Source organism: Protomyctophum bolini, assembly GCF_963924005.1.
Source record: "Protomyctophum bolini genome assembly, chromosome: 3".
In the NCBI taxonomy this organism is placed as follows: domain Eukaryota; kingdom Metazoa; phylum Chordata; class Actinopteri; order Myctophiformes; family Myctophidae; genus Protomyctophum; species Protomyctophum bolini.
In genome coordinates this window covers 31425018-31451367 of record NC_137864.1, presented here as the reverse complement: position 1 = coordinate 31451367, position 26350 = coordinate 31425018, and the positions used below count along the sequence as shown (strand labels likewise).

The 26350-nt window shown below is 43.5% G+C and overlaps 1 protein-coding gene across 4 annotated transcripts in view; it reads right to left on the bottom strand.

The window, feature by feature from the left end:
- Positions 1 to 1644: 1644 nt before the first annotated feature.
- Positions 1645 to 26350, bottom strand: part of tsc2 (TSC complex subunit 2) — a 40865-nt gene continuing 16159 nt past the window's right edge. The window contains exons 22-42 of one of the 4 annotated variants that reach the window (XM_080759625.1): positions 26138 to 26327; positions 25673 to 25766; positions 25366 to 25468; positions 25048 to 25142; positions 22161 to 22301; positions 19056 to 19217; positions 17570 to 17728; positions 17180 to 17292; positions 16145 to 16384; positions 12762 to 13022; positions 11873 to 11962; positions 9430 to 9572; positions 8639 to 9243; positions 7916 to 7994; positions 7737 to 7823; positions 7373 to 7559; positions 6909 to 7048; positions 6745 to 6823; positions 4677 to 4768; positions 4423 to 4521; positions 1645 to 3517 (exon numbers count right to left, since the gene is read on the bottom strand). In XM_080759625.1, the coding sequence (XP_080615751.1) occupies positions 3350 to 3517; positions 4423 to 4521; positions 4677 to 4768; positions 6745 to 6823; positions 6909 to 7048; positions 7373 to 7559; positions 7737 to 7823; positions 7916 to 7994; positions 8639 to 9243; positions 9430 to 9572; positions 11873 to 11962; positions 12762 to 13022; positions 16145 to 16384; positions 17180 to 17292; positions 17570 to 17728; positions 19056 to 19217; positions 22161 to 22301; positions 25048 to 25142; positions 25366 to 25468; positions 25673 to 25766; positions 26138 to 26327 (3327 nt within the window). In that variant the 3' untranslated portion in view covers positions 1645 to 3349. The remainder of the gene's footprint in view (positions 3518 to 4422; positions 4522 to 4676; positions 4769 to 6744; positions 6824 to 6908; positions 7049 to 7372; positions 7560 to 7736; positions 7824 to 7915; positions 7995 to 8638; positions 9244 to 9429; positions 9573 to 11872; positions 11963 to 12761; positions 13023 to 16144; positions 16385 to 17179; positions 17293 to 17569; positions 17729 to 19055; positions 19218 to 22160; positions 22302 to 25047; positions 25143 to 25365; positions 25469 to 25672; positions 25767 to 26137; positions 26328 to 26350) is intronic. The other 3 variants (XM_080759627.1, XM_080759626.1, XM_080759628.1) reach the window with 3 other exon arrangements.

The following is a 26350-nucleotide window of genomic DNA, read 5'->3' as shown; positions in this document are numbered from 1 at the left end:
CGCCGTTTTTCATCATTTTTGAGGATTTGAAAAAAATGACGAAATGACAAAAACGATGGGTTATAGCCCATGTTTTTTGAAATTTTGAAAAAAAAAGTTAGCCTCGTTTCTCATCATTTTGGACAATGGGCTATAGCCCATATCGTACGGCATACTATAGCGCGCAGTTTTTCATCATTTTTTAAGATTTGAAAAAAATGACGAAATGACAAAAACAATGGGTTATAGCCCATGTTTTTTGAAATTTTGAAAAAAAAAGTTATCCTCGTTTCTCATCATTTTGGACCATGGGCTATAGCCCATATCGTACGGCATACTATAGCGCGCCGTTTTTCATCATTTTTGAGGATTTAAAAAAATGACGAAATGACAAAAACGATGGGTTATAGCCCATGTTTTTTGAAATTTTGAAAAAAAAAGTTAGCCTCGTTTCTCATCATTTTGGACCGTGGGCTATAGCCCATATCGTACGGCATACTATAGCGCGCAGTTTTTCATCATTTTTGAAGATTTGAAAAAAATGACGAAATGACAAAAACAATGGGTTATAGCCCATGTTTTTTGAAATTTTGAAAAAAAAAGTTATCCTCGTTTCTCATCATTTTGGACCATGGGCTATAGCCCATATCGTACGGCATACTATAGCGCGCCGTTTTTCATCATTTTTGAGGATTTGAAAAAAATGACGAAATGACAAAAACGATGGGTTATAGCCCATGTTTTTTGAAATTTTGAAAAAAAAAGTTAGCCTCGTTTCTCATCATTTTGGACCGTGGGCTATAGCCCATATCGTACGGCATACTATAGCGCGCCGTTTTTCATCATTTTTGAGGATTTGAAAAAAATGACGAAATGACAAAAACGATAGGTTATAGCCCATGTTTTTTGAAATTTTGAAAAAAAAAGTTAGCCTCGTTTCTCATCATTTTGGACCGTGGGCTATAGCCCATATCGTACGGCATACTATAGCGCGCAGTTTTTCATCATTTTTGAAGATTTGAAAAAAATTACGAAATGACAAAAACAATGGGTTATAGCCCATGTTTTTTGAAATTTTGAAAAAAAAAGTTATCCTCGTTTCTCATCATTTTGGACCATGGGCTATAGCCCATATCGTACGGCATACTATAGCGCGCCGTTTTTCATCATTTTTGAGGATTTGAAAAAAATGACGAAATGACAAAAACGATGGGTTATAGCCCATGTTTTTTGAAATTTTGAAAAAAAAAGTTAGCCTCGTTTCTCATCATTTTGGACCGTGGGCTATAGCCCATATCGTACGGCATACTATAGCGCGCAGTTTTTCATCATTTTTGAAGATTTGAAAAAAATGACGAAATGACAAAAACAATGGGTTATAGCCCATGTTTTTTGAAATTTTGAAAAAAAAAGTTATCCTCGTTTCTCATCATTTTGGACCATGGGCTATAGCCCATATCGTACGGCATACTATAGCGCGCCGTTTTTCATCATTTTTGAGGATTTGAAAAAAATGACAAAAATGATGGGTTATAGCCCATGTTTTTTGAAATTTTGAAAAAAAAAGTTAGCCTCGTTTCTCATCATTTTGGACCGTGTAAAGTCTAAATGGCTATACATTACAAGACTATTCTAATGAGCATTATCAAGATATTGAAGTCGCTAACAGTTGTTTTGAAATGTGTTGTCTGTTTGTGATTCTCATGCCTGTAATACCAAGGCAGATACTTCCTGTGTCCAGTGGGCACATCTCAGGGACCCAATACGAAGCTTATCCCCAACACAACTGGGGAGCAAAATAGGGGTGATAAGGTTTTCAGTCTGGTTACTGTTACCACATACGTACATCGTACGCACTACGTAAAACGCAGGAAGGCCTATGCTATTTTCAAGCCTACTATTTAGGATCTACTAAGTAGGGTTTCACTTAATTCGGACATACAAAAAAGTAATTTGGCATACTAAATAGTATGTCAGTATGTGCTTTCGGACAGGTGAATCACAAGCATACTGTGTATTTATGTAGTAGTGGTTTCGGACCTCTTGGATACGTTGTTTGGGTGTCCCAGGACATCCCATGATAACATGGATCCTTCCAGCCAAAAAGCAGGTAGCCACTCTAGGTGTGAACTTTCTGTTAATAAAATGAGACCATTGCTGCGGTTACTGACGTACAGTTGATATTTGTATTGTTTGATGCATGCCAAAGCCTAGAGTATAGGTTGTATTTTTCTTAAGTACACCCCTTTCCTCCAAGTCCTCTTAATGTCATGTTTTACACTAAACAATGCATTTCAATAGTTCATAAAAAATGACAAATTTAATCAGTGTGTAAATATATGTATATATTGGTGCTTCTCTGTGTATATATTCTTCAGTTTCATTATGAGTATTGTTAATGTGCTGCGCTGGCATATATATAGGTCCAAGCACTGGTGTTTCATATTGCTAGCCTCAATGAAGCGCTACATCCCAAAAAGCATATCTATTTTATAAACATGCCTGGGGAAAAAAAGGTCCTCATTAGCCACAGGTTTAAAGAGAACATTGGGATACGAGCTGGTTCCTACACTGGTGCCTCATTAACCCTTTCCCCCTCTATTCAACAGCGTAGTGCCAAAGCCCAGTTGCATGTTCTGTAGTTTGTCGATGTGTTGTATTGTGTACATTGTTATGAATCTTTGCTAAAAATCTAATATTTTTAAAGCGCTTTTTTGTCTTCATTGTTTTTGTACCATATGGCATTTTACAGCATGTATTCCTTGTATTTTGCAGTCGTAGCACTTCCCATTCTTTTGCACTTGACAAAGTCAAATAAAGAGTTTGACAGCTAAAGTCTACCACTATGGTGTTGGTGTCAGACCAGAGGCCACAGTGTTTTTCCTTTTGCACTTGCATACATTTGGACATCAACCAGTACACAGGACGAAGACCTACATCACTGTAACATTAAACATTTTCCATAGGCTCCTTTTATTCCACACACACACACACACACACGCGCACATACATTTACAGTACACACAAACACACACTGCCTTCAAATGTAGTGTTCCCTACAGTTTCTCATGTCATGTTGTTGCACAGCCAAAATATTTGAGACCTAAAAAGTCTTAGCGTTTTCAAAAGATTTTTCTTCTTGAAAAATATACCATACTAAGCAGAGCCTTAAACATGATGTCCCACACCGAATGCCTGCAGGACCACATGTGGATATTATGATCTTCTCTAAGGGGTGTGAGTGTGAGTGTGAGTGTGAGTGTGTGTGTGTGTGTGTGTGTGTGTGTGTGTGTGTGTGTGTGTGTGTGTTTGAGAGAGTCTGAAGCAGTAAATCTTGGGAGAAAAAGATGTATCCCTGTTGAGTGTTGACTCAAACAAAGTCTGTGAAGTCGTCCACAGTGGAGACAAGCCTCTTTCTCTGACCAGACCCCTCTGCGTTGGAGGAGCTGCTCTGCTGGTATGAGGACTTGTTCTGCTGAGAGTGTCCTTGGGTCAGCGAGATGCCCGGCGTGGGACGGGACTGGATGTCTTCCTGGGCCTGAGCCGGGGCGGGGGCACACAGAGAACAAAGACTAATTAGAAATACATTATATATATATAATGTAAAATGATGGATAGAAGGGAAAAAATGTGTGTATGAGAGAGAGAGCCCCCTCAGCCAGCTGGCCCTGGAACTCCGGACACAAACACAAACAGAGCCACGAGATAGAAAACCCATTGGACTAAACCAAATTATAAAACAGCAAAAGGAAAACTATCTGACACATTGGAAAGAAGCAACACAAAAGCAGAGTAAACTATAATGCTATCTGGCCCTAAACAGAGAATACACAGTGGCAGAATACACAGTGGCAGAATACCTGAGCACCGTGACCGACCCAAAACAAATAAAAATCTTAACTAGTAGACTCAGTGAGCACAGTCTTGCGATCGAGAAAGGCCGTCATAGGCAGACCTGTATCCAGAGAGAAGACAGACTATGCACCAACTGCACACAAAATGAAGTGGAAACCGAGCTACACTTCCTAACCATCTGTCCATTGTACCAAGACATCAGAGACACATACTTCCCACAGATTACAACCACACACGGAGATTTTGAAAACATGACCAATGACAAAAAACTCCCATATCTGCTGGGCGAAGTACAACAATGTGCAAACACAGCAGCAGCAAGATTTGTGAGTTGCTGTGATAGGAGAAGGATATCAAATGGAACACAACCACCCTAAAGACTAATCATTGTGTATATTCCTGCACTATACCTGCATAGAGTGATCTTGGTACATAGAAATTGATCTATGGAAGATTCTGACTTTCAAATGTATGTAATTTTTTTTTTATTGTATTGCTGAATTGTTCTTTCTGCTTTGGCAATGTAAACATATGTTTTCTCATGCCAATAAAGCCCTTTGAATTGAAAATTGAATTGAGTGCACATACCCGAGTCCTGATCCTCTTTATGTGCCGTAACCTGGCAAGCCACTTGGAGGCATACGCATCAGAGGGGTTGGCTCTGTACTGGTGGACTAAAGAAGCCATCTGGAGGGAGGGGGAGAGAGAATAGTAGTGTGCTTCTGAGTGTATATAAATGATTACGTTTGAGAGATAAAGATGGCGTCTTACATTTGCATAATCACAAAATGAAGCTTTAACGCATGAGCAGCAATCACAACAACAAATGCCGTTCCACTTACATTTGCATGCAGAGCCATCTGTCTGACCAACAGGGGCAGATTGCGGTCTGAAACAATTTTTGCCACAGACGTGTCGACCAACCCCTCCAAATCTGAGAAAGAGGGCGAGATAAGAAACGAAAAAGCCAGATCTAAGCAAGTTCTCGCAGCATGTGCAGTTAGGACCCTCCGAATGATCCAGAATGTCACAGCACGTTGGTCTTCAACCAGTCAACATTTTTCACATTTACTCCAAGAGCGTAGCACTTGACCTCGCCTTGACAACTACCTTGCGGTTTTAATGCAAAGGTTAAAATGTAATTTAGATAGCATGTTATGATGGTTCATTTGTTTACCTGGCATCCTATAGTTTCAATATACATTTAGATTTTCGTCATGCTATACCCCTTCCAAGATCCATAAACTTCTTTGCCTTTTTACAATTTTGAAAACATTTTAAAATTCAACTAGCCTACTAACTAATCTACATCGACACGTTGTGAGCTTGTAGATTTTAACTATTCAAAAATGTTTTTCAAAATAGTTAAAAAGGGAAAGAATAAGTTTAAGGATATCTTTAAAGTGGCGAAAATAGGGCCCTATATTGTTTAGACTGATACATGTGTACTCTGTAGATTTGGCATTTTTATGACGACACTGTACATGCCACTTTTGCTCATAGTTTGACTGTCGTACAAACTCAATTTAGGCAAAGGTGTTTTCATTTTCTGTAACACAAAAGTACTCTAAAAGTTACTTTTCACAGTAGATAACTGTAAGTAATTCTGTTTTTTGGTAGTAATCTTGTAATGGAACGAGTTACTTTTAAAATTAATGTTACCCAATAATGTTTATGTTAACGTGTAAGGCTGCAACAAACGGAATACGACGACAACATTTGTGCGTTTCAAATTAGATTATGGTAGGCATATTGACGAAATTCTCCCAGAGTAACCCAGCATATTTCCCCTCTATGCAATCAGTCAGTGCATGTCGCTAATGGGACTGACAGGATTGGACTGTTTCAAGTTCACACTGAAGAGACGGCTAGGATAGCGGTCCGGGCACCTAGCCTGACGGCATGTCGCGGGTTAGACTCCCGACCCCGACGACCTTGGCTGATCTATCAATAAAGGCAAAAAGCAACAAAAGAAAACCTTACTAAAAAGAAAAGTTAGTATTTTTGTAATTATAAGGGGTGTGTCCTTGTTTTTGTTTTTTTTACTCAGATGATATGCATGTGACCTCGCACAGCCGTGGGAGACAAATTGCACTCATTTGGCATTCTTCACAGGCTGTGTCCAACACAGTGGTGGAGCATTCTCCAGGAGTGGTGTGTTTGTACTTCCTCAGAGCAAACTCTGAGAAGACTACTGTTGAAACATTGGTTTTAATCAATCTAATTTTCATCGTGGCAACGAGCAGTGCACCGGTGTTCACTCCGTCTCCCCTGTATGCCTGTTGTAAGTTTAGCCAGGTCTAGAACGACTGAGGTTGTTGTACAACAAAGAATCAGGTTAATGTGCAGCTCCGTAAATTTGCACACTTCAACAATCTGCATATTTCTGTCTGTTTTATGCAAACCTTATTTTTACAATATAACTTGGTCTCCCCTGTTCTTACTTTTTAAAGATTTAAATCCTGTGTCTGGTAAGGTTTGACATGACTTGGTTGACAAGGGGAACTGCCCGTAGATCAAAATTCTATTCTAGAGGGTAGCTTTAAATAAGTAACAACTATGCCCAGACTTGGTTCACAATGATCTAATCATTATTTGGATTGGAAATGACAAGCCAGACGGGTATGTCCCTGGCTGGTTTCTATGATCTTCTGTCTGACTGATCATTAGATCAGCAATTCACAACCTGGGGCTGTGAGGATACTGCAAGTGGGTTCCCAAATAATTGATATAACATTGTTATACCGATGTATACAGTTTGATCCATTGACCCAAGTCTGAAAACACAATTGATTGTTTGATCATTAAAATAAGCATGCTCTGAAAAAGCATGCACACAAATACTTTAAAGTTTTTCCAAGAGGGCCCTGATCCAGAAAAGTTTGGGAACCACTGTATTAGATGACTCACCTTTGCGGCACTGGAGGGTGACTAGGTTACATTCATAGTCCAGAGGTTTGATGATGACTTCCACAAAATTAAACTGGCCCTGGTGGAAGACAGATGTTAAATGTCAGGAGAGAGTAGGAGCACATAGTGGGAGTTCTTTGTATTGGTCATGTGCCCCTGTGTACCTTTATGGTGCCTAGTTTGTACTCTTCTCCCGAGTCGTTGTACACCACCATGACAAAATCGTTGCCAATGTGTCGTTTCTTGTTACAGCAGCCTTTGTCACTCTCTCGGTTTGGCATCAGAGTAGCTATGTGGAAAATAGCTACAGACAAACACATAAATTAAAGGACATATACTGTATACTGTACATGTATGGCTATTCAACTAAACTGTTCAGGGGGCCACATTGTCAGAAACCCAAGGGACCGGACAGCTGGTCACAGACACACCCTCCCCTCTGCAGTGCTCTGGTCTAAAGTGAAAGTGTATTTAGTATGTCTCATTGATAACCAAAAGTCCTTGAATAATTCACAACCCCCCCCCCCCCCCCCCCCGAATAGAATCATTGCATTAATTTTGAGTTCATGAAAAAATATATTTTGAAATTATTAAAAACAAAAGATGGAGATGCAGAGTGCTCTCTGACCTTGCATGATGTCGTCGTGCCAGCAGTAAGTGAACTCTCCATCGTCACCGTACTGGTCCAGTCCACCCAGGAAGATCTGGTCAGGATCACAGTCCTTCAGGTGGATCAGTTTGCCCAGGCCCGTCAGGAAGGCAGCGTAGCGGTTCGATCCATACTCGTTGGACAAGATGGACACCTCATTATTCACCTGCCGTGTTTAAAGAACGGGAGATGACTGTCCGAACACTTTTGTGATTTAGCCTTTATACAGTATGTGTATGTGTAAATGTGTAAATTAAATTAATGTGTAAATTACCATTTTAATTGAGATCTTTGTTATGTACCGTTTATTTTTGAGTGTCCATGTGTGTTTTTGTGTTCTCACCTGACCAGCGCCTACAAACACCACTCCAATCTTATGAGTGTCATAAGGAGGCATCTGGTCCAATACTTTCACAGCACGGTCGATCACCTACCATAGATCACACACAGGTTAACTGTAATGTATGCACACGTTTTTCTATGTACACGAACACAGACAGATGTTTACGAAGGAGAACAGACCTGAGTTTTTGGTAGCAGGAGGGGTTTATTGGCTTCATTGCCAAAGAAAGGTGAGTGGTAGAGCTGCAGAAACACAAAACTACAGGAAGAGATGAACATTAAATAATATCTACAGTACACTTCGTCGTTGTCTGTTCAAAACCATTACTTTTCAGGAAATGGAAAAAATAACCTGTGTTCCAATGGTCCAATGTAGTGATTATTTAATCTCCACCTCATTAAAGCTTTTCATTGGTTAAATATTATAAAAAACACAGACTTAATCACTTTCAAAATGTATCAGAAGTAGCTCAAACAAATGAACTACATACGAAATGCAATGCGATGAGAGCTTGTAGATCAGTTATTTGCATAGATGAAGGGCATTCATGTGATAACAAGAATGACTCAATCATATAACTGCCAGGTGCAGAAAGCTCTTGTTTATGAATCTACAGTATAATCAGTTTGTGTGTCACAGCCTCTGCCTCCGCTCACAGCTTCACATTGCGCCATTCAGACTATGGGTTTTATGGGTAAGTCTCCCATTGGCTTAGAGTCAGCCTAGAGACAAGGTAGCCAATTGAGGAAAAAGTGTCCACTACGGTCGCTACTAGAGGTATTAGTAAATGTAGTCCAGGTGCTTTTGAAGCACCTGGCAAAACTAAACTAAAAAGATATAAATGAAAATTACCATTTGCCAGACAGTTACAGTTCTATCTTATGCATCATGGCATGCAGTACCTGGGACTGAGGCCAGCGGTCTTCTCCGTGTTGCTGGGTCCAGGCCGACTGTGGTACGATTCTCTCTCTGTCCTCCTCTCCCTCCTGGAGGAAGGGGTAGTCACAGAGATGGTGTGACCTCGTGGCCGGTGGCCTCCGCCAGGGGAGATGGGTCCAGGCTTGGCGGCCGGCGCTGGGAACTCCAGTCTCATCCTTGCTCCACCGCTTTGTGACACCACGACTCCTGGGGTTTCACCCCCCTGACTCTGACCTCCCTGTCCGGTCCCGTCCCCTCCCCCTCCTTCCACCCTCTCCTTCTCTGGCTGGGACTGATGGCATGGGGGCTTGCCGTCTGAAGGTGCCCTGGGTCGTGGTGCCTCTCCTACCCCAGTCCCTGACTCAATGGCAGCCTTAGAAAAAGCCTCAGGCAAGGTCTGGAGCTCCGGGGAGGAGCTGGATTTGTTGAGTCCCTGCCCCTGGGACTGGGTCTGAGTTTGAAAAGGGAGCTCGGGCCCCTGGTTGCCCGGGGTAGTGGGCCCTGGAGTGGGTTGATCAATGGGAATAGCTCCCTCGCTCACCTCCTCTAGTGTGGACTTATCATCGTCCTGACTGGAGGTGGAAGAAGACTAGAGAAGAGAAAGAAAAGGAAATAGATTTAAGCTTTTTTTTACTGACTGTTGTACTGAAACCATTTCATTTAGAATACCTGCTGTTGTAAAATAACTTGCTGTACCCTTTCAAACTAATAATGTGTTAATAATCTCAATAGCATGCCAACATGATCACATCATGGAGGCAGCCATCCAACCTACCCGACTCAAAGTTTTGGTGAACTTGTCGGCTGACATAAAGATGGGCTCAGTGGGCATGGCCTCAAACTCATCACTTTCCGGCCAATCAGATGGAGTGTGCGCTGTGGTGACCCCTGCCCTCTCCTCTAGCACCACCACAGAGTCTAGAGAGCAGGATAGAGCATGTAGGTAAACAAACATACTGTACATACACCAATATGACACACACACACACACACACGTACGTCAAATAAATAAAATAAATCAAGATCCTACTCATGCATTACACACACTGATCCTTTGTGCAAACAACATTGAATAGTGTTTATAGACAAGTAAGTACTATACGGTTAAGTACGTGGACATGACACAACACAAATCAGATGTACATTGTACACACATTGAGAGAGATCATACCAATTCAGAGGCAGATAAGCAAACATACACATTTGCACAGACATTTGGCCAACAAACTGATTGTAGACAGACAAAAACAGATCACTGGTGCAGGCAGCATCCATCCATATCTGGATTATCTAAAAGAGACAGCTACCATCCGTTTGATTGTCATCAAACACACATGCATGTGTTTTGGTTGGACGGTCGGTTATGCGAGTACTGCAACAGCAGCCCAGACCGCTCCCTTGTTCTCATGCCCTCTTCACATCTCTTGAAGATGTCAAAATAGCTCCCACTCTCTCCCCACACTGAAGAAAGACAAAACTACAGTGCAGATGAGCTGACGCCAAGACAATCAGGCTTCACTGGAACTGCTGCTCTGATATGCTCTCCCTCCCCACTCTTTGGTTACCGATAGGGTGTGAAAGTTGATGCACTGACTTGGGGTCATGAGGTCTGGGCTTTTTCTGTTGACGACGACATGAAGTCATACCGGTTGAGATCAACCAGGAAGTATGTTCACCAACACAGTTAGAACAAGACAGTTAGAACGGAAAGAAAATCTACTTGTGAGTCGTGAATCACAGTGAGCCATCCTTGGGCTGGCATGAGATTGGTACAGCTTGGCGGCAAGCACCTCATTCAGTGCTATGATTGGCTTGGGTATCAAGGGACACTGACAGAGCATTATCTCCCATTTCGGCGGCAGATGAAAACCCTCCCTCCCGTGTTAATATGACATTGACGGGGAAAAGCAGAAATGCAGTAGTACATGTTCTTTCACTTGCACAACTGCGCAAACTGTATGTCCTTTGCACACCATGAGCATCATCAGGGATTTGTGTCAAGGAGAAGAGCACGTAATCTACGAGTCGACCACACATATTACCATTGTGAAAACGTTCCTCCACACATTTTCTCAATAAAATATTTTTATTCTAAGCAGCAGACAAGTGTGCACACAATTTTGAAGCATAAAATGGAAGATGGTAGATGGTTTTTGGGTGCTATAGGAGGCACAGGAGTAAAGTTCTTGCCCACCACTGTCGAATCCTCTGCAGTGCAACCAACTTGGCGTCCCCCCAACAAACATAAATGGCCATGTCCGTAGGAAGCCTGATGGGGAGAGAGACATTTGTCCCTGCACTAGCAACACCTACAGGGTGGTCTGTTCAGTGAGGAGTAGTCTCACGTTGCCAGACTGTTGCCTATCGCAATTGTCAAATGTTTCCGACATACAATCGGGAGCAACGTTAGTTCTATCATGAGTAAGTGGCTCAGGGGTTGAGTGGCCGGATGGTAACCACAAGGTTGCCAGTTCGAATCCGGCTCCCCCAGAGTTAGTGTCGAAGTGTCCTTGAGCAAGACTCTGAACCCCTAATTGCTCCTGATGTGTAGGTTGGTGCCTTGCACGGTTTCCGCTGCCATCGGTGTATGAATGTATGTGTGAATGGGTGAATGTAATGTAATGCACAATCTATGTAAAGCACCTTGGATAAAAGGTGCTATATAAATGCACCATTTACCATTAAGTGATAAAGCGGAATTGGAGCCTCGCTTCCGTTTCGTCTTTACAGTCATGCAGATTAGCTTCCTTACTCGGATTTCGGGAGGTGTAATTCCAGACTGTATATAGCATTCGGAGATTGTGGAATAGTTGTCTGGCTATGCGAGACTAAAGGTCCCCACACACCGAGCACGTTTTTCGGATATTTAGCTGCGTTTCTCCATCGGGTTTTCCGAAAAACACGTCCAGTGTGCAACCACCTTTACAGTACGTTTTAACAGCAGGCAAATTTTCATCAATAATTCATCTTTTCGTCCGATAGCGGGCGATTAGGCGATGTGTCACCCCATGCTCACCCGCTGTTAAAACACACTGTAAGGATGTAAGTTCAACATATTTTTTTTAAAGCAGTTTTGTGAAAGTCATGGACAATCAGAACATGAATAGCTTCCAGTGTGCGCTTTAGCATTGTACAAGTGACAACATGTAAACTACTCCAGGAGTTGAGGGGCAGGGGAAGACATTGTAGGAGGGGGGCACACATGTGGTAGACGGTACCTGCCCAGGAAATGCTCCTGTGCAGCCTGCCGGGGGCTGGAGGGCCTGGGGGGGCAGAGCCCAGGCCCAGAGACGAGAGAGAGCCTCCCACTGTGGGCAGGTCGGCCCACACACAGCCATTCACAAACCAGTGCGTTGGTGAGGATGAAAAATTATATAAAATAAAAACAAAAACAATCCAGTCAGAAGTAAAACTAAATTTACAAAAAGTAAAGGAAATTAAAGGGAATTATAATAAGAAAGGGAAAAAAGCAGAGTTGAAATGAAGAAGTGGACAAGAAAAAAACATGAGATGGATAAAGACGACAAACACCATGAAACCAAAAAGCACACAAATATAGAGCACCAATGAAAAACAATGAAGAGTGATGAGAGACAAAAAGAGGCACATTTTAACTTATGACATGAGACCAAAGCAGCGCCAGCGAATGATTGTCCATGATCACTGATCTGAGCCAGGCTAACTGAAAGAAGAACCATAGAATTTACCATGGCATTTACAGGCACTTTGGTCTGTGCAGCAGCTGGCTCTGACCAGAAATCGTGAACAAGGAAAGGCAATGAGACAAGGAAGATTATGCAAGCATATCTCCGTGTGTGGCTGCGCATTCACGCACAACATTAGACAGTCCAGTCCAGCATTTCCAGCTGTTTTTGTAATCATCCCAGCTCTGTGGTGGACCAGAACAAATACCAGTCAGTCAGCTCTCCCATGGTACAGCTACACCAATGAATACTTGACATACCACCTGGATGAATTGTAAATACAACAGCAGCACACACAGGCAACAGTGGTGAAAAGTAAACGACAACACGCAAACACCACCTTTGCATTCTCGCTCTGAACCACTGAACCCACCCCCTCACCACCACCACTACCTTTACTCACCAGTGTTGGAGCGCTGAATGAGGTTTGGTTTCCCTCCCCCAGTGGTGTGTACCTGCACCGTGGGTTCGGAGATAGAGGCCTGAGTCTGGACTGGAGGTGGGGTGGCAGTACTGGCCGGGGCACTGGCCGTCTGGCCGGGGGGCTCCTTAACACCCTCCATAGCCATCAGGACACTGGAGAGCTCCTGCAGCGGCATGTTGCCCAGCTCAGAGGAGAAGGGACTAGGTGGGTTCTCCAGACACATCAGCCAGCTAGTGTTACCTGTCCACACACACACATAAACAGAGTAAACACACACATGTAAACCACCACAACTAACACAATAAGCGCCGGGATTTCTTTCAAAATAGGAGCTCGGGGTGCCGGGCAGATATGGCAGCTTTTACTCCGATAGCCGGAGGCATAATGTTGCATCATTACCTCGCGATGATTACGCTAAAGTCTCTCTAGAAGCGTTAATATTTTAATTGAGAGGCATGTTGAAGTCAGAAATGAAGACAGAAGTATGTCCATCTGGTCAAAACCATGGAGAGCTCCCTAGATTAGGTGATACGAGGTAGAGCTCTTCACCGGGTCCCCCGACTCAGAAAATACCCGAGTTGACCCGAGACCCGCTCAGGTCGGAACTCGGGTCTGTCAATCATTATGTGTAATGTCCGAGTGGATCCGAGAAGACCCGTAGGCTACTGTGTGTGACGTGTGTGAGTGTACTGTGACTGTATGTGCTTTTTTGTCTTTTTTAATGTTAATAAAATATTCAATCAGTGTGTGATTGTGTGCCAGTCTGACTCATACTCTCTCTGTTCGCTGCATGTGCGCTCATGCTGCGCAGCGCTGTGGAGGAAGAAAATGGGGAAGAAAAGTTCTGTTTAAAGTGTGATCATTTAGGCTGACCTAGGATCAGGTTAGTGTTCCAGCGACATGAACGGCTGTGCTATGTGTGATGATTATGCTGGTTTAGGATCAGCAGCGCAAGACGTACCACACAATGCGAGCCCCGTCCTAGTTTGCCTTGCGGTGAAAACACTTTATATCATGATCACGGATCCCGACAACAGTGTTGACCTCAACGAGGTGAAAGCAAACTAGCAAAGCTCAAATCAAATGAATATAAGAAAGTTAAAGCAACCAGGACAGCTCTCCTGTGAACAGTGTATCCCCACACGTGGATAAAGAAGAGAGCAAATTAGGAGCTGTTTATAAGTACATTGAGTGTCGTGCCTTGTTAATATTCCATTCAGCCAAGACCGGTACATGCATCTGCTTCTGCTAAAACTCTGATGATTGTGTGTACAAAACAAATGATCCGTTTGGTTAATTTTAAATGCACGCACGCTGTGGAGACGAGAAGAGACGAGACATGTCTCTCTCACCCTCTGCTGCAGCGCACAGCCTGAAGGGAACCTGTCTGTCTCTCTCACCCTCTGCTGCAGCCTGAAGGGAACCTGTCTGTCTCTCTCACCCTCTGCTGCAGCGCGCAGCCTGAAGGGAACCCGTCTGTCTCTATCACCCTCTGCTGCAGCGCACAGCCTGTAGGGAGCCTGTCTGTCTCTATCACCCTCTGCTGCAGCGCACAGCCTGAAGGGAACCTGTCTGTCTCTCTCACCCTCTGCTGCAGCGCACAGCCTGAAGGGAACCTGTCTGTCTCTCTCACCCTCTGCTGCAGCCTGAAGGGAACCTGTCTGTCTCTCTCACCCTCTGCTGCAGCGCGCAGCCTGAAGGGAACCTGTCTGTCTCTCTCACCCTCTGCTGCAGCGCACAGCCTGAAGGGAACCTGTCTGTCTCTATCACCCTCTGCTGCAGCGCACAGCCTGAAGGGAACCTGTCTGTCTCTCTCACCCTCTGCTGCAGCCTGAAGGGAACCTGTCTGTCTCTCTCACCCTCTGCTGCAGCGCGCAGCCTGAAGGGAACCTGTCTGTCTCTCTCACCCTCTGCTGCAGCGCACAGCCTGAAGGGAACCTGTCTGTCTCTATCACCCTCTGCTGCAGCGCACAGCCTGAAGGGAACCTGTCTGTCTCTCTCACCCTCTGCTGCAGCCTGAAGGGAACCTGTCTGTCTCTCTCACCCTCTGCTGCAGCGCACAGCCTGAAGGGAACCTGTCTGTCTCTCTCACCCTCTGCTGCAGCGCACAGCCTGAAGGGAACCTGTCTGTCTCTCTCACCCTCTGCTGCAGCGCACAGCCTGAAGGGAACCTGTCTGTCTCTCTCACCCTCTGCTGCAGCGCGCAGCCTGAAGGGAACCCGTCTGTCTCTCTCACCCTCTGCTGCAGCGCGCAGCCTGAAGGGAACCTGTCTGTCTCTCTCACCCTCTGCTGCAGCCTGAAGGGAACCCGTCTGTCTCTCTCACCCTCTGCTGCAGCGCGCAGCCTGAATGGAACCTGTATGTCTCTCTCTCACTTTAAACAAAAATGGTCACTAAAATGGTCAATACGCCTGCTATATTATTTCATATAGTCCACATTTATGTCTGCCTGGCTGGGTCGGGTCTCTCGGAAATAATCGGTCGGGCTCGGCGCCGCCATTTGAAAGAAATCGGAATTGGACCGCACGAAATTGTCACAGATCCATTCGGGTTTGGTTTAACTATTTGAAAATATTTTCGGAATGGGTTGGAATCGGATAAATGTCACAGATTAATTTTGGATTTCTGAACCATTTTTTGGACCCATGAAGAGCTCTAATACGAGGAATTCTTTCTGATCTGTAAACAAGGAAGTGAACGGCAGCGCACATGCACGAAACAGCAAGGAGTATGGTGCAGAAGAAAAGGCCAACCCCCCCCCCCCCCCCCAAATAAATCTGAAATTTGATTTGTTTGATATCAATAAAAAAGCGCTATGACGTGTGTACACGTCCACTGGATCCATCGGTTGGATTAGCTATGAGTTTGTACACGTCTGAATGTGTTAAGGGGGAACATAAAAGTAATTTGACATGATTGCCAATTGGAATGGAATATGAAAAACCGGACTGATGCATATTGATCACAGAACTCTAGGGAGGATAATGTGCATCGATTTGTGTGAGTTTTGGACAAAATCTATAGGAGTAGTAGCAAAGATGGAGGAAAATATTGCATGCTGTTATGGCACCACCATGAGGTTGTATTGATTCAAAACTTTCGAGGTGACGGTTCTTCCTTGGCTGTCACCTCGAAGTGCTTACAAAGATTCACGATCTGTCCAGCGGTGTGGGAGACAGAAAACCACTCACTCACACACAGGGACACACAGCATTACAGAGGCAAATATAATCTGTATATAATCATATCTACTTGGCATAACACAATAGGGATTACGTCTGTGTGTGTGTGTGTGTGTGTGTGTGTGTGTGTGTGTGTGTGTGTGTGTGTGTGTGTGTGTGTGTGTTTGTGTTTTCACACACCAGATGGTCTACGGATGAAGATCTCGGCCCAGCCCTGCGTGAGCATGGGGACGAACTCAGCCAGGCTGGGGTTGTCTTTGAGGGGCGGAGGAGCAATGGGGGTGGGAGATGAGGAAGGTGGTCCCAGGCCATCCAGGGTGGGTGCAGATGTGGGGGACAGTGGGGCACCCAACTCCCCTTCAGAGGGAGACACCAGCGGACTCAAACTCTGGGCAGGGCCGGCACGCAGAGCATGGCCACCTAAAATGTATGTGACATGGATATATACATTACTAATCATCAGTTCATAGTCTTTTACTCAGTGGTACTCACATATTTTTATTTCAGTAAATTATTTCTGTGCTATGATTATAATCGTACCCCCTAGGCTAGGGTATGGCATCAGCCATCTACGAACATGTTCTTACCCCCCCGTATAATCCATATATGAAAGTGGCGGCAGTCAATTTACCTTTTAGCATGCTATGGAGCGCCTCCGTCCCCACCAGCTATGGGACTTTTGACACCAGGCTCCATATAAATCCATTAAAAGCAAGATTTTCAAAGCCCTGTATCTCTAAAGCTTCGAGCACTAGAAGTAAAAGTCCGGAATAAAAAATGTACTTGAGTAAAAGCACAAGTATTGGTATCAAAATCTAGTTAAAGTACCAAAGTAACCATTGTACAGAATTTCACAGGTTCAAAATGTATTAAAAAGATCTTTTGAAAGTAGATGATCTACAAGCTTGATCTGACACATTGTGAGCTTGTAGACCGGCTATTTTCAAACAGCTATATATAGTATAGGACTGAAGTGGTTATTGTGTTTTGTAATAATAATCAAAATCTACAAAGTAACTAGTAACTAAAGTTTAAATATATAGTGGAGTAAATGTACAATATTTTTCAGCCTACACTACAAGGGGACGAAAAAATTAAAAACAAATGAAAAAAAGGCAGTTTTGTGCAAGCTGCTGTCATGATCCCAATCAGAACAAGATGAAAAGTGGAGTAGACGAATACTGAAGAAAGTTAAAAATGGAGCAGAACTGTTACCTGACATGGAGCGGACCCTTATGCGTGTGGCTCTGTTGAGCTGCTGGCTGGACTGGGATTCTAGTTTGGCCGGAGCTTCTTTGGTTAGACGAGTGTGTAGAGATGGATCTGATCTGAAGAGCCAGGTGGGGAGAGACGGATTTGAGACAGACGATTTGGGAAAAACAAACAACAGTCTACCGTTCTTATTGATTTGTTTATGTTTGTTTATTATACAGGGCCTGGTGTGTAGTATCAAACACGCACAAACAAAGACTATCTGGTTCCTGTAATTTGACATACTGTGTGTGTGTGTGTGTGTGTGTGTGTGTGTGTGTGTGTGTGTGTGTGTGTGTGTGCGCTTATTGATCATGCACATCCATTATTTTAATCCACTCAGGTGGTTTCTACCTGGTCATCTCCCCTCCGCCTCCAAGTCGTTCAGCCATGTCCAGCCCCAGCAGGGCCTGAGTTCGAACCCCTCCACTGGTGGTGATGGTCACCAGCTTGTTTCCCACCAGCCATGTCATACTGCGGCCCCCCGCCAGCAGAAACTCAGCAATTGGAGACCTGGGATGACAGCCAAAATTCAAAAGGCTATGATCATGAATGCTTTCTTTTCTTCCTTTAATTGGTTTTTTGAAGGGAAAGACAGTAGGCTGAGAGATGGGGGAAGACATGCAGTAAAGGCCGTGTCGGGCTCGGGAGTCGAACCCGCGGCACACTGTGACTGGATTACCAGTCGGGTGCTCAGACGGTTACGCCACCGCCTGGGCATGAATGCTTTCTGAACCTCTGAATTTTATTTTATTTTCTTCACAAGCGTCAAATAACCCAGGCCATTTCTGGCGAGAGAGAGGGAAAGAGAGCTTTACCGGCTTGACTAAAGGGCCATTCAAACCAAGCAATATATAACTATAAACTATATTTAATATATATAATATATAACTATTGACACAGGGGTGAAAAATGGGTTACAAAATCGTGGGATAAAAAATATATATTTAAAAATATATAACTATAAAGACATTGTTCATCACTCAAGTGGATGTTACAGTCCACACCACTACTGAACGATGTAACTATAGTTATACTTCTACTAACTATAGTGCTTGGTGTGACTGTGTTAAATTTGACTCAATTTTACATACCATTCTTCTTCGATCAGGCCAAAGAAGCACCCGATGGGGGTTTTTTTTGGGGGTCTAAAACCTCCGTTGAGGTTCCAAGAGAATCAATGCAATACCAAAATGTGAAGTGGAAGATTGGACATCCTTCACCTGCCACAGCAGTAATACTCAATACCAGTGAAATCAATACTGAGCGACTGCATGGAGTGTTTCTAAAAATGTTAAGAGAAACTGTTTTTGTTGGAAATATATATAGGTGAAATTGAGATTTTTTCAAGACGTGTCCCCTACGCAAATGGTTGGATGTCGCTAATACGACCAGCCACATTGAGGGGGTACTATCTGCAGTTATAAATGAAGTACTGTAACCAAAAGTGCTCAAGAGGCACTGCACAACCTGGCTCCCCCCTACCTCTTCGCCTTCTTTGAGCCACATGTCCCATCCTGTTCCCTCAGGTCCAGCAACGCTGGCCTCCTGAAGTTCCCCAAAAAGATCAAGCTCAAAACCTGGACCCTCTGGAATGCACTCCCCAAACATATCAGAGATGGCCCCCTCCCTCCCCCTACGTACCTCAACACTGCACTGTTTTTCCTAATAAAGTTGTCTTTTTCCTATGTTCTCTTCCCTGGCTCCCACACATGAAAAGCATATTTGAGTACTCATGAAAAACGCTATACTGTATAAATCCCAGATATTATAATTATTATTAAAAGCGAGCAGACTGTGGACATGCGGTGGAAAACTACCATGTCTAAACCAACTGTACCTCTTAGGCAGGGCTGAAAAGTTGGAGAAGACGTATCGAGCCATCATGTCCAGACAGGTCTCGGTAAGCTCCAGGTGGACCGTCTTCAGTCCCTCGTCCGCTTGAGTCACAGCGTTCTCATCGGCAGAACCTAGACTACAGGTGGTTGTGGAGGTGTGCATCCTGCAGACATTTGCCAGAGAGACACGGGTAAGAGAAACAAACAAAGAGAGAGAGATGGGATAGCACGGCATTCACACTCCCAGTATGATTATATATATATATATATATATATATATATACACACTTGCAAGTTCCAATACACACGCAAAGCCATGCAAGTTGTGCAAGTTGTACATCTACGGTAAGCATACTCAACTGTACATTTGTGCTCTACACTGTGAAATCTACACGCTCACTGGTCAATTAAGGAGGATGTGACAGTGTATAATGAGCAATACACACACGCATTGTGCACATGCATGCACACGCAGAAGCACAAAGGTCACACAATCTGGGGGATTGTGATGTTCTTTATTACATCAAACACAAATGCTGGCACTTGGTATAAAGTGGTGTCTTCCCTCGATATGCTTTGATTTGTTCTCTGTAGATGTGCGTTCGTGTGAAGGCTGATGTCTCCCACGGTGCATTAAGTTACATCATACAGATAAAGCAAGGTGCAGTGGAATTTCAGACCATTACGGATTAGATGGAAAGAGAGAATGTGGTCTGAAAGCAAGGCAGGATAGGTGGTACAAATGGCATACTAACTTCTCCCCTGATTCAGACATTTGTTCATCAGTATTGATCTGTGGAGCTATCTCTGCCCAAAAATAGCCATTATGGTCTAATTGGAAATCAGGTTGGCCTTGGCTCTCCTAATAGAAAAGTCAGTCTCAATAGACAGAGTTCCACAACACTTCTGCTCACTGTAGGGGAAGTTAGTAGAAAGGGTCGTACTGGCTGGCTGCAAGGAACAAATCATCTAACAAGACTTGAAATATGTTCGGTTTGAACCTTGACTCAAGGACACAAATTATTATGCATTTATGATTCGTCACATATTTTGCATAACCGGCCACATAGATCTGACAAATGAATTTGTCGATTTGCCTTTTGGAAAGAATCTGTAGCCAGTAGGAGTGGTAGCAAGCATTAAGTATGTTTTTTTTAATTAAAAAAACTCCTGTCCAAGTCGATATTGTAGGCAGACCATTTGAGTCTAGAATCGAAATATGATATGTTCAATTTTTGAATATTATGTTCACCTAAACAAGCATGTTAATCCATCTAGTCCACCATGGAAAGCCAAAAACAGGTAGTACTTTACTCCATGCTTTTAACACATCATCAGGGTGCAACCTCTCACTCAGACCAAGTCCCAGCTGTGTGTCCTTTGAACCATATTCACACGGCGGTCATTTTGCATCATATGACAATTACACAACTAGTACCACAACCATCTACTGATTACAAAGATGAATCACTGTTTGTGGCAGACACCTACCCAGAACACCATTCCCAAAGTCCAATTGATCACCCAAGAGGGAGCAAAGTTAATTTATACACGCCATTATGGGACAATTTGTCTTTGCCTAGTGCAAATCCAATCTAACTGTAACAAGTCCATTAGGGTTAACATGTCTTCACAAATTTGCATGTTTTTCAGTGCAGGAGCATCAAGAAGGATGCATGTACTGTACTGTACGAGCACAGTACAAGATCCACTTAATGAGGCTCGGAGGCTTGGAGCTGTACATTAATATTGCAGCAAATAATTGGTTCTAAAAATGTCATGTTATCAACTAAAAACTAAACTAAATGTCAGTGAGCTGATGGAGGGCAGGTGTCCACCGAGCTAGAACCTTAATTATACTAATGGATGCACTGATGCTTCTATCATGTCATTGTGCTAACGGAAGCATCACTGTCCCTGTGTCTCTTAATCAATAGAGACAACGTTTAAGTATGTCATGAACAGGTTGAGCAATTATAAGGATCAGTTATTGAGGGGTAGTGATTCATCACCCTTTAGAGTATTTTGAAAGAGAAGTCTCGATGGTTGGTAAAACTGAGCTTTGTTCCATCCATGAACCTTTGATGCTCCCTAGTGGATAGTACTAGTATGACAACAAAATAGAGATTGGCATTGCACATGAGCAGCAGTAGCCATTTCAATAGTGCATCCGGGCAGAGATATAAGTGGAAAGGCAAGTAGGTAAGTGTGTGTGTGTGTGTGTGTGTGTGTGTGTGTGTGTGTGTGTGTGTGTGTGTGTGTGTGTGTGTGTGTGTGTGTGTGTGCATGAGACTGATTATTGTACCCAACCACACATCAAAGCTTCACGCAAGCACAATTGATTGATAAATCCCTAAATCCCCACACTGGTAGATTGCCATGGTCATAGCAGTACATATATATACACACACTGTATGAGTACATACACACTGTATGACTGTCTGTAAATGCAACAAAACAAAGCAACTGCAAGACATGAAAAAAGAAAACATCTCCAGGCAAGCAAGCAAAGCTGTTGTGTTGAGTCCTTATCATTGGCGACGGGAAGCAGTAACATCCCACCACAGATAGAGGAGAGACCAATTATTGGTTGCAGTGGCTGTCAGTAAAGCACCCCCCCCCCCCCTCCTTCTCTGGGTACACATGCTTTACACCAGTTCATTCAGTCACTCCTGTGGTTAGGCCAATCACAACAAAAAGCAGCACTACACCCAGCAAAAAGGACAAAAACAGAACACAAATTTGAACCCAAAATGGCACATGTGTTGTCAAAGCCAAACCAAACAGAACAAACACATGGATTGATATATGTGTCTGTCTGCAGATCATGCAAGGTATAAAAACTAAATAAAAAATAAAAAATAAAACAAATGCAAACGTGGAAAACGGCCCAAAAAACTAAACAAACAACATGAACAAACCAACCCTCCTCCAGCATGCATACAGCCCTTCCCAGCACACCCATCTCAATGGCCGTCATTACAAAAGGCCCATTGCGCCCCATCAACCGGAGTGACAGATGTTTGTCTTGCTGTTTAATCATTGTTACGTATAACTTTTAGCTGTTGTTTAATTTAAAGAGGTTACCCAGAGCGCTCTTCTCTAACCTGCGGACCGCATGCTCGGAGACACTGATGCTGCGGGAACGGAACGCATCCAGGGCAGACAGGTCCCTCAGCTCTTTAACTGGAGAGCTGCTGCTATTGGCTACTGCCGCTGCCGCCTTCGCCACTTTTGCCGCCCGCAGACTGGGTGGCGTGGTGGTAGAGTGGTGGTGGATACCGTGGCAACGATTTGGGGGGGAGGGGGGGTATGGTGGCATGGGACAGTTAAGCGGGGATTGTGGGTTAGGTCATCGTAGGTATGTAAGGGGTTTTGGTGGCATGTGTGAGTTTGTGTGGGGAGGAGACAGAAGGAAACGTCATCCCCACCCCAGAGCAACAGCCACACAAATAGGTGACGAACGGATGAACGTCACAAATGAGGATTGTGGGGCAGGTGGAGGGATTTCCAAGGGGAAATGGGCACAGACGAAGAGGAAGCATCCAGGGTGACGCGACCACCAACCCCCCAAAAAACACGCCCAGAACGCAGTGCCACGTCACAGGAGGGGGCAAGGGGGCCGGGTTCAAATGAGGAGTTGAAAGGAAAAAACAAAACAAATTAACAGCAGCGAACATTATGATTCAGAATACACAGGAAGAGGGATAAGGAGGTCAACAAAACATGAAAAAACAGACAAAGCCACAGAAGAGGGTAAAACAGCGTCTACATTTCACAAAGAAATACACACAGAAAACCATTCAGGATGGCACTGAGGATAACATCCTCTGAAAGAGTACTTAGTGTAGGATTGATAAAACCTCAACTTGCTGCATGGCAGTGTCGCTCACCGAAATTAAAAGATGACAAGTTTGCTTAAAAAATATATTTCCGGTACGTGACACTGCCAAATGACGAAGCAGAAACTATATGGGCTTAAGGCTGCAGGGAACAGTAGCTAGAACAAGTGAAGTCAGGCAGTAGTAAGGATGGACTCAGCAAAAGGGCCTGAATGAATGAAGGTTAAAAAACACATGAAGAGGAACCACACATCCAACTGAAAAGGAAACACTGGGTTAAAACAGAGGGCTGGAGCGCAGCACGTGACTGTGGGGAGATTCAGTTCATGAAGAGATAGTCTGTGCTTTCCCCGATCTTACCATAACCTTACTACCAAAGTTATCCCAAAATAGATTAATACATTGATGACAGCCTCTAGTCAATAATAATAATAAATAATATCATTGTCTCACTATGTGAGATCAGACATGCAGAGCTCCAAGCCAGCAGTAAGGCTCACGAGCAACACAAGGAAAGCATACCGCTCAGACCAGTTACACAGTATGGGCTATTAAAGTGACAATGGCATGGTGGATCAATGCAAACTGTTACTGTGTTAACTATGGAGAGTTAGCATGGAAGAGTTATGGTAACTAATGGGAGCATGAACGTTACGACGCACTGCTGAAAGCAACCCAGGAAGTGAGTTGAAAAATAGGCGAGGGAGCGGTAGAGGACAAGGGGGGGAAAGAGTCGATTTATCTACTTTGCGAGTACACATCTCTTTTGGGAAATAAAAGAAAAGCAATAAGTCTAGAGGTGGGGTCAGGACACGGCGACACGCATTACATCAACACTGAATCTACAAATACAAAAAGGGGTGGGCAGGGAACAGGACACGCATTACATCAACACTGAATCTACAAATACAAAAAGGGGAGGGCAGGGAAAGGAGCCAAGGTGTGGACTATAAAAGAGATGCGCCGGTCCAGACAATTGATTTTGGTCTCAGACATTATGGCAGTCAAAACTTTTCATCTCAATAAAAAAGAAAATAACATGACGACTCCTTCCGCCTGACATTGCCTTTGAATTACAATCTCCACGGCCATCAAAGTGTCTTCCTCTACACTGTTTTTTGAGGAGGTCGGCTGTTTGAGACAGGGTTAGACACTGGAGTTATGTTGGATGCTTCCATAGTGATTGTCTATCTGGATTAATATAGTGACATTCAAACTCTGACACCGTTTACAGATGAGAGGGTTACCCTTTTATCTCCGCGCATGAGAGATTAAGTCTGTAATGTGTGTGAGCCTGAGATGAGTACATACTGTAGACAAACGTGTGTGCGCGGACTAATGGGTATGTTAGAACTTTCTTATCTGAAAGCAGGATAAAGTGAAACTCCCTTCTCTGTTCCATGTGTTTGCGTGCCAATGTGTGTGTGTGTGTGTGTGTGTGTGTGTGTGTGTGTGTGTGTGTGTGTGTGTGTGTGAAAAACAGGAAACGGCAACAACAAAACTCTTGGAAACAGGAGACCAAACAAAAACCATCCAAATGAGAAAAAAAAGAAAATAATAATAAAATACATTGAAATAATAATCACCATGGCAACCTAAGGGAAATCATAGCAATCATCAATCCACAGTAACATTCATGCCGAGTCCCATATTACCTTGACAGTGCTGTTGTAGATCAGTTACCATGTTCTGGAGCCTCTGACTGACTGACTGACTCACTCAGTGGTTCAACCATTTTAGGCCGCGACACCCAAAAATAATCATATTCGAACTGGGGGCCACCCACCCTGACAAGCACTTGGAATTGTAGGAGTTGAGGCATTACATTTAGTTTGAATTGGTTCCACACACAGATAAATATTGTGAAAATACCTACAAGCTCACGCTTGTAGTTTGGCTATTTTCAAAAATGTTGCCTCTTTCTTATATTATTTGACAATTTGGACAATGTTTGATCAGTTTTATTACTTTGATGCAGTAATTTATTATGATCAGTGTTTTCTTCTTTTGAAGTATTCAAAAGGTTTTGAAAGACCTTAAATTGTCACTTCACTGTCATCTGGGGAACCCCAACCCCCACATGTTGAGAACCACTGGACTGGCTGGCTGGCTGACTAATGGTGTGTTTGGGTTGGTGTGGATGCAGGCGTACCTCTTAGGCCTCTCATTGAGGCTGGTGCTTCGAGCTCTAAATGAACTTTGCTCGTGGCCGTCGTCGAACGGGAGGAGAGCGTTGGAACGCAAACCCTGGAGAAAGAGGTAGGTGGAACGAAGGAAGAGAAACACCAAATTCAACTTGGAATCAATTATTTTCTTAGCGATTATACCATTGATTACTTTTTTGATCGAATCAAATAATCGAGAAGCATGTTACAACAACTATTTCTTTTCTCACAATTGTGCTTCACTAATACAGGTTTCAATACATGAAAGAAGACCTACTACTTCACAACAAGACATTCACACACACCTTAGTGATGTACTGGACAAAGTCTTTTCTGAAAGGGAGCCTGCAGCGTATGAACCACATGGCGATCACATGGTGGGCCAATGACACTATGTATTGATTGAACCTAGGAGGAATTAGACGAGAAGAGATATCTACAGGTTAGAGATTATTGATTAATTTATGCATAATTTTATTAGACAATAAAATGACTGAACTGCAGTCAACTGCTGTAAAAGAAAAATAATGGAGGATAAGAAAACGCAATGCAAAACACAATTTTCATCTGGCATCCATGTGTGTGCATGGGTGTGTGCATACATGTACTTACTTGAAAGGGTTGGTGTAGGGCAGTGAGATGGCAAACACACTAACATACTGCTCTGCCACGAAGTTAGCGTACAGGTGAGGCAGGCGCACCAGAGCTATGAAACGCACCACAACAAAATACTCATGTTACGGAACCAAATCATTTCAAGTGAACTGAATTATTGTTCAATTAAAAATTAAATACTTCAAAATCAGTAGTTCTCAAACTTTTTCATGCCATGGACCGCCAAATGATATATATTTGGCTGCATCTGAAAATGTTTTGTGCCAGGGACCCCCAGAAGAGAAGATTTATGTAGCATCCGCTATTCATTTAACTGTTCTAAAGCACTTTTGCTATAAAACTAAAATCTAAAATGACAGATGCTTTCCTGGTTTTAATGGGTTAAAAAAGTTTGAGAACCACTGACACCAACCGAAGATGAAATCAACCACATTCATTAAGGGGAAAAAAAGTCTCACTCACTGGAGAGGAACTCTAGCATCGGGGACGCCATGGCAACGGTCGCAGATATGTGGGTGAGCTTGACGATGAGCGCAGGAAGCAGCTTGATCATGATGTCAGGCATCTCCACGGTGCACATCGTCAAGGCAACCACACACTGCTTGGCACAGCGGTAGATGAGGCCCGTCTCCAGGCACTGAACCAGCTCTCTCTGTGAGACCGATTAAAGACAAT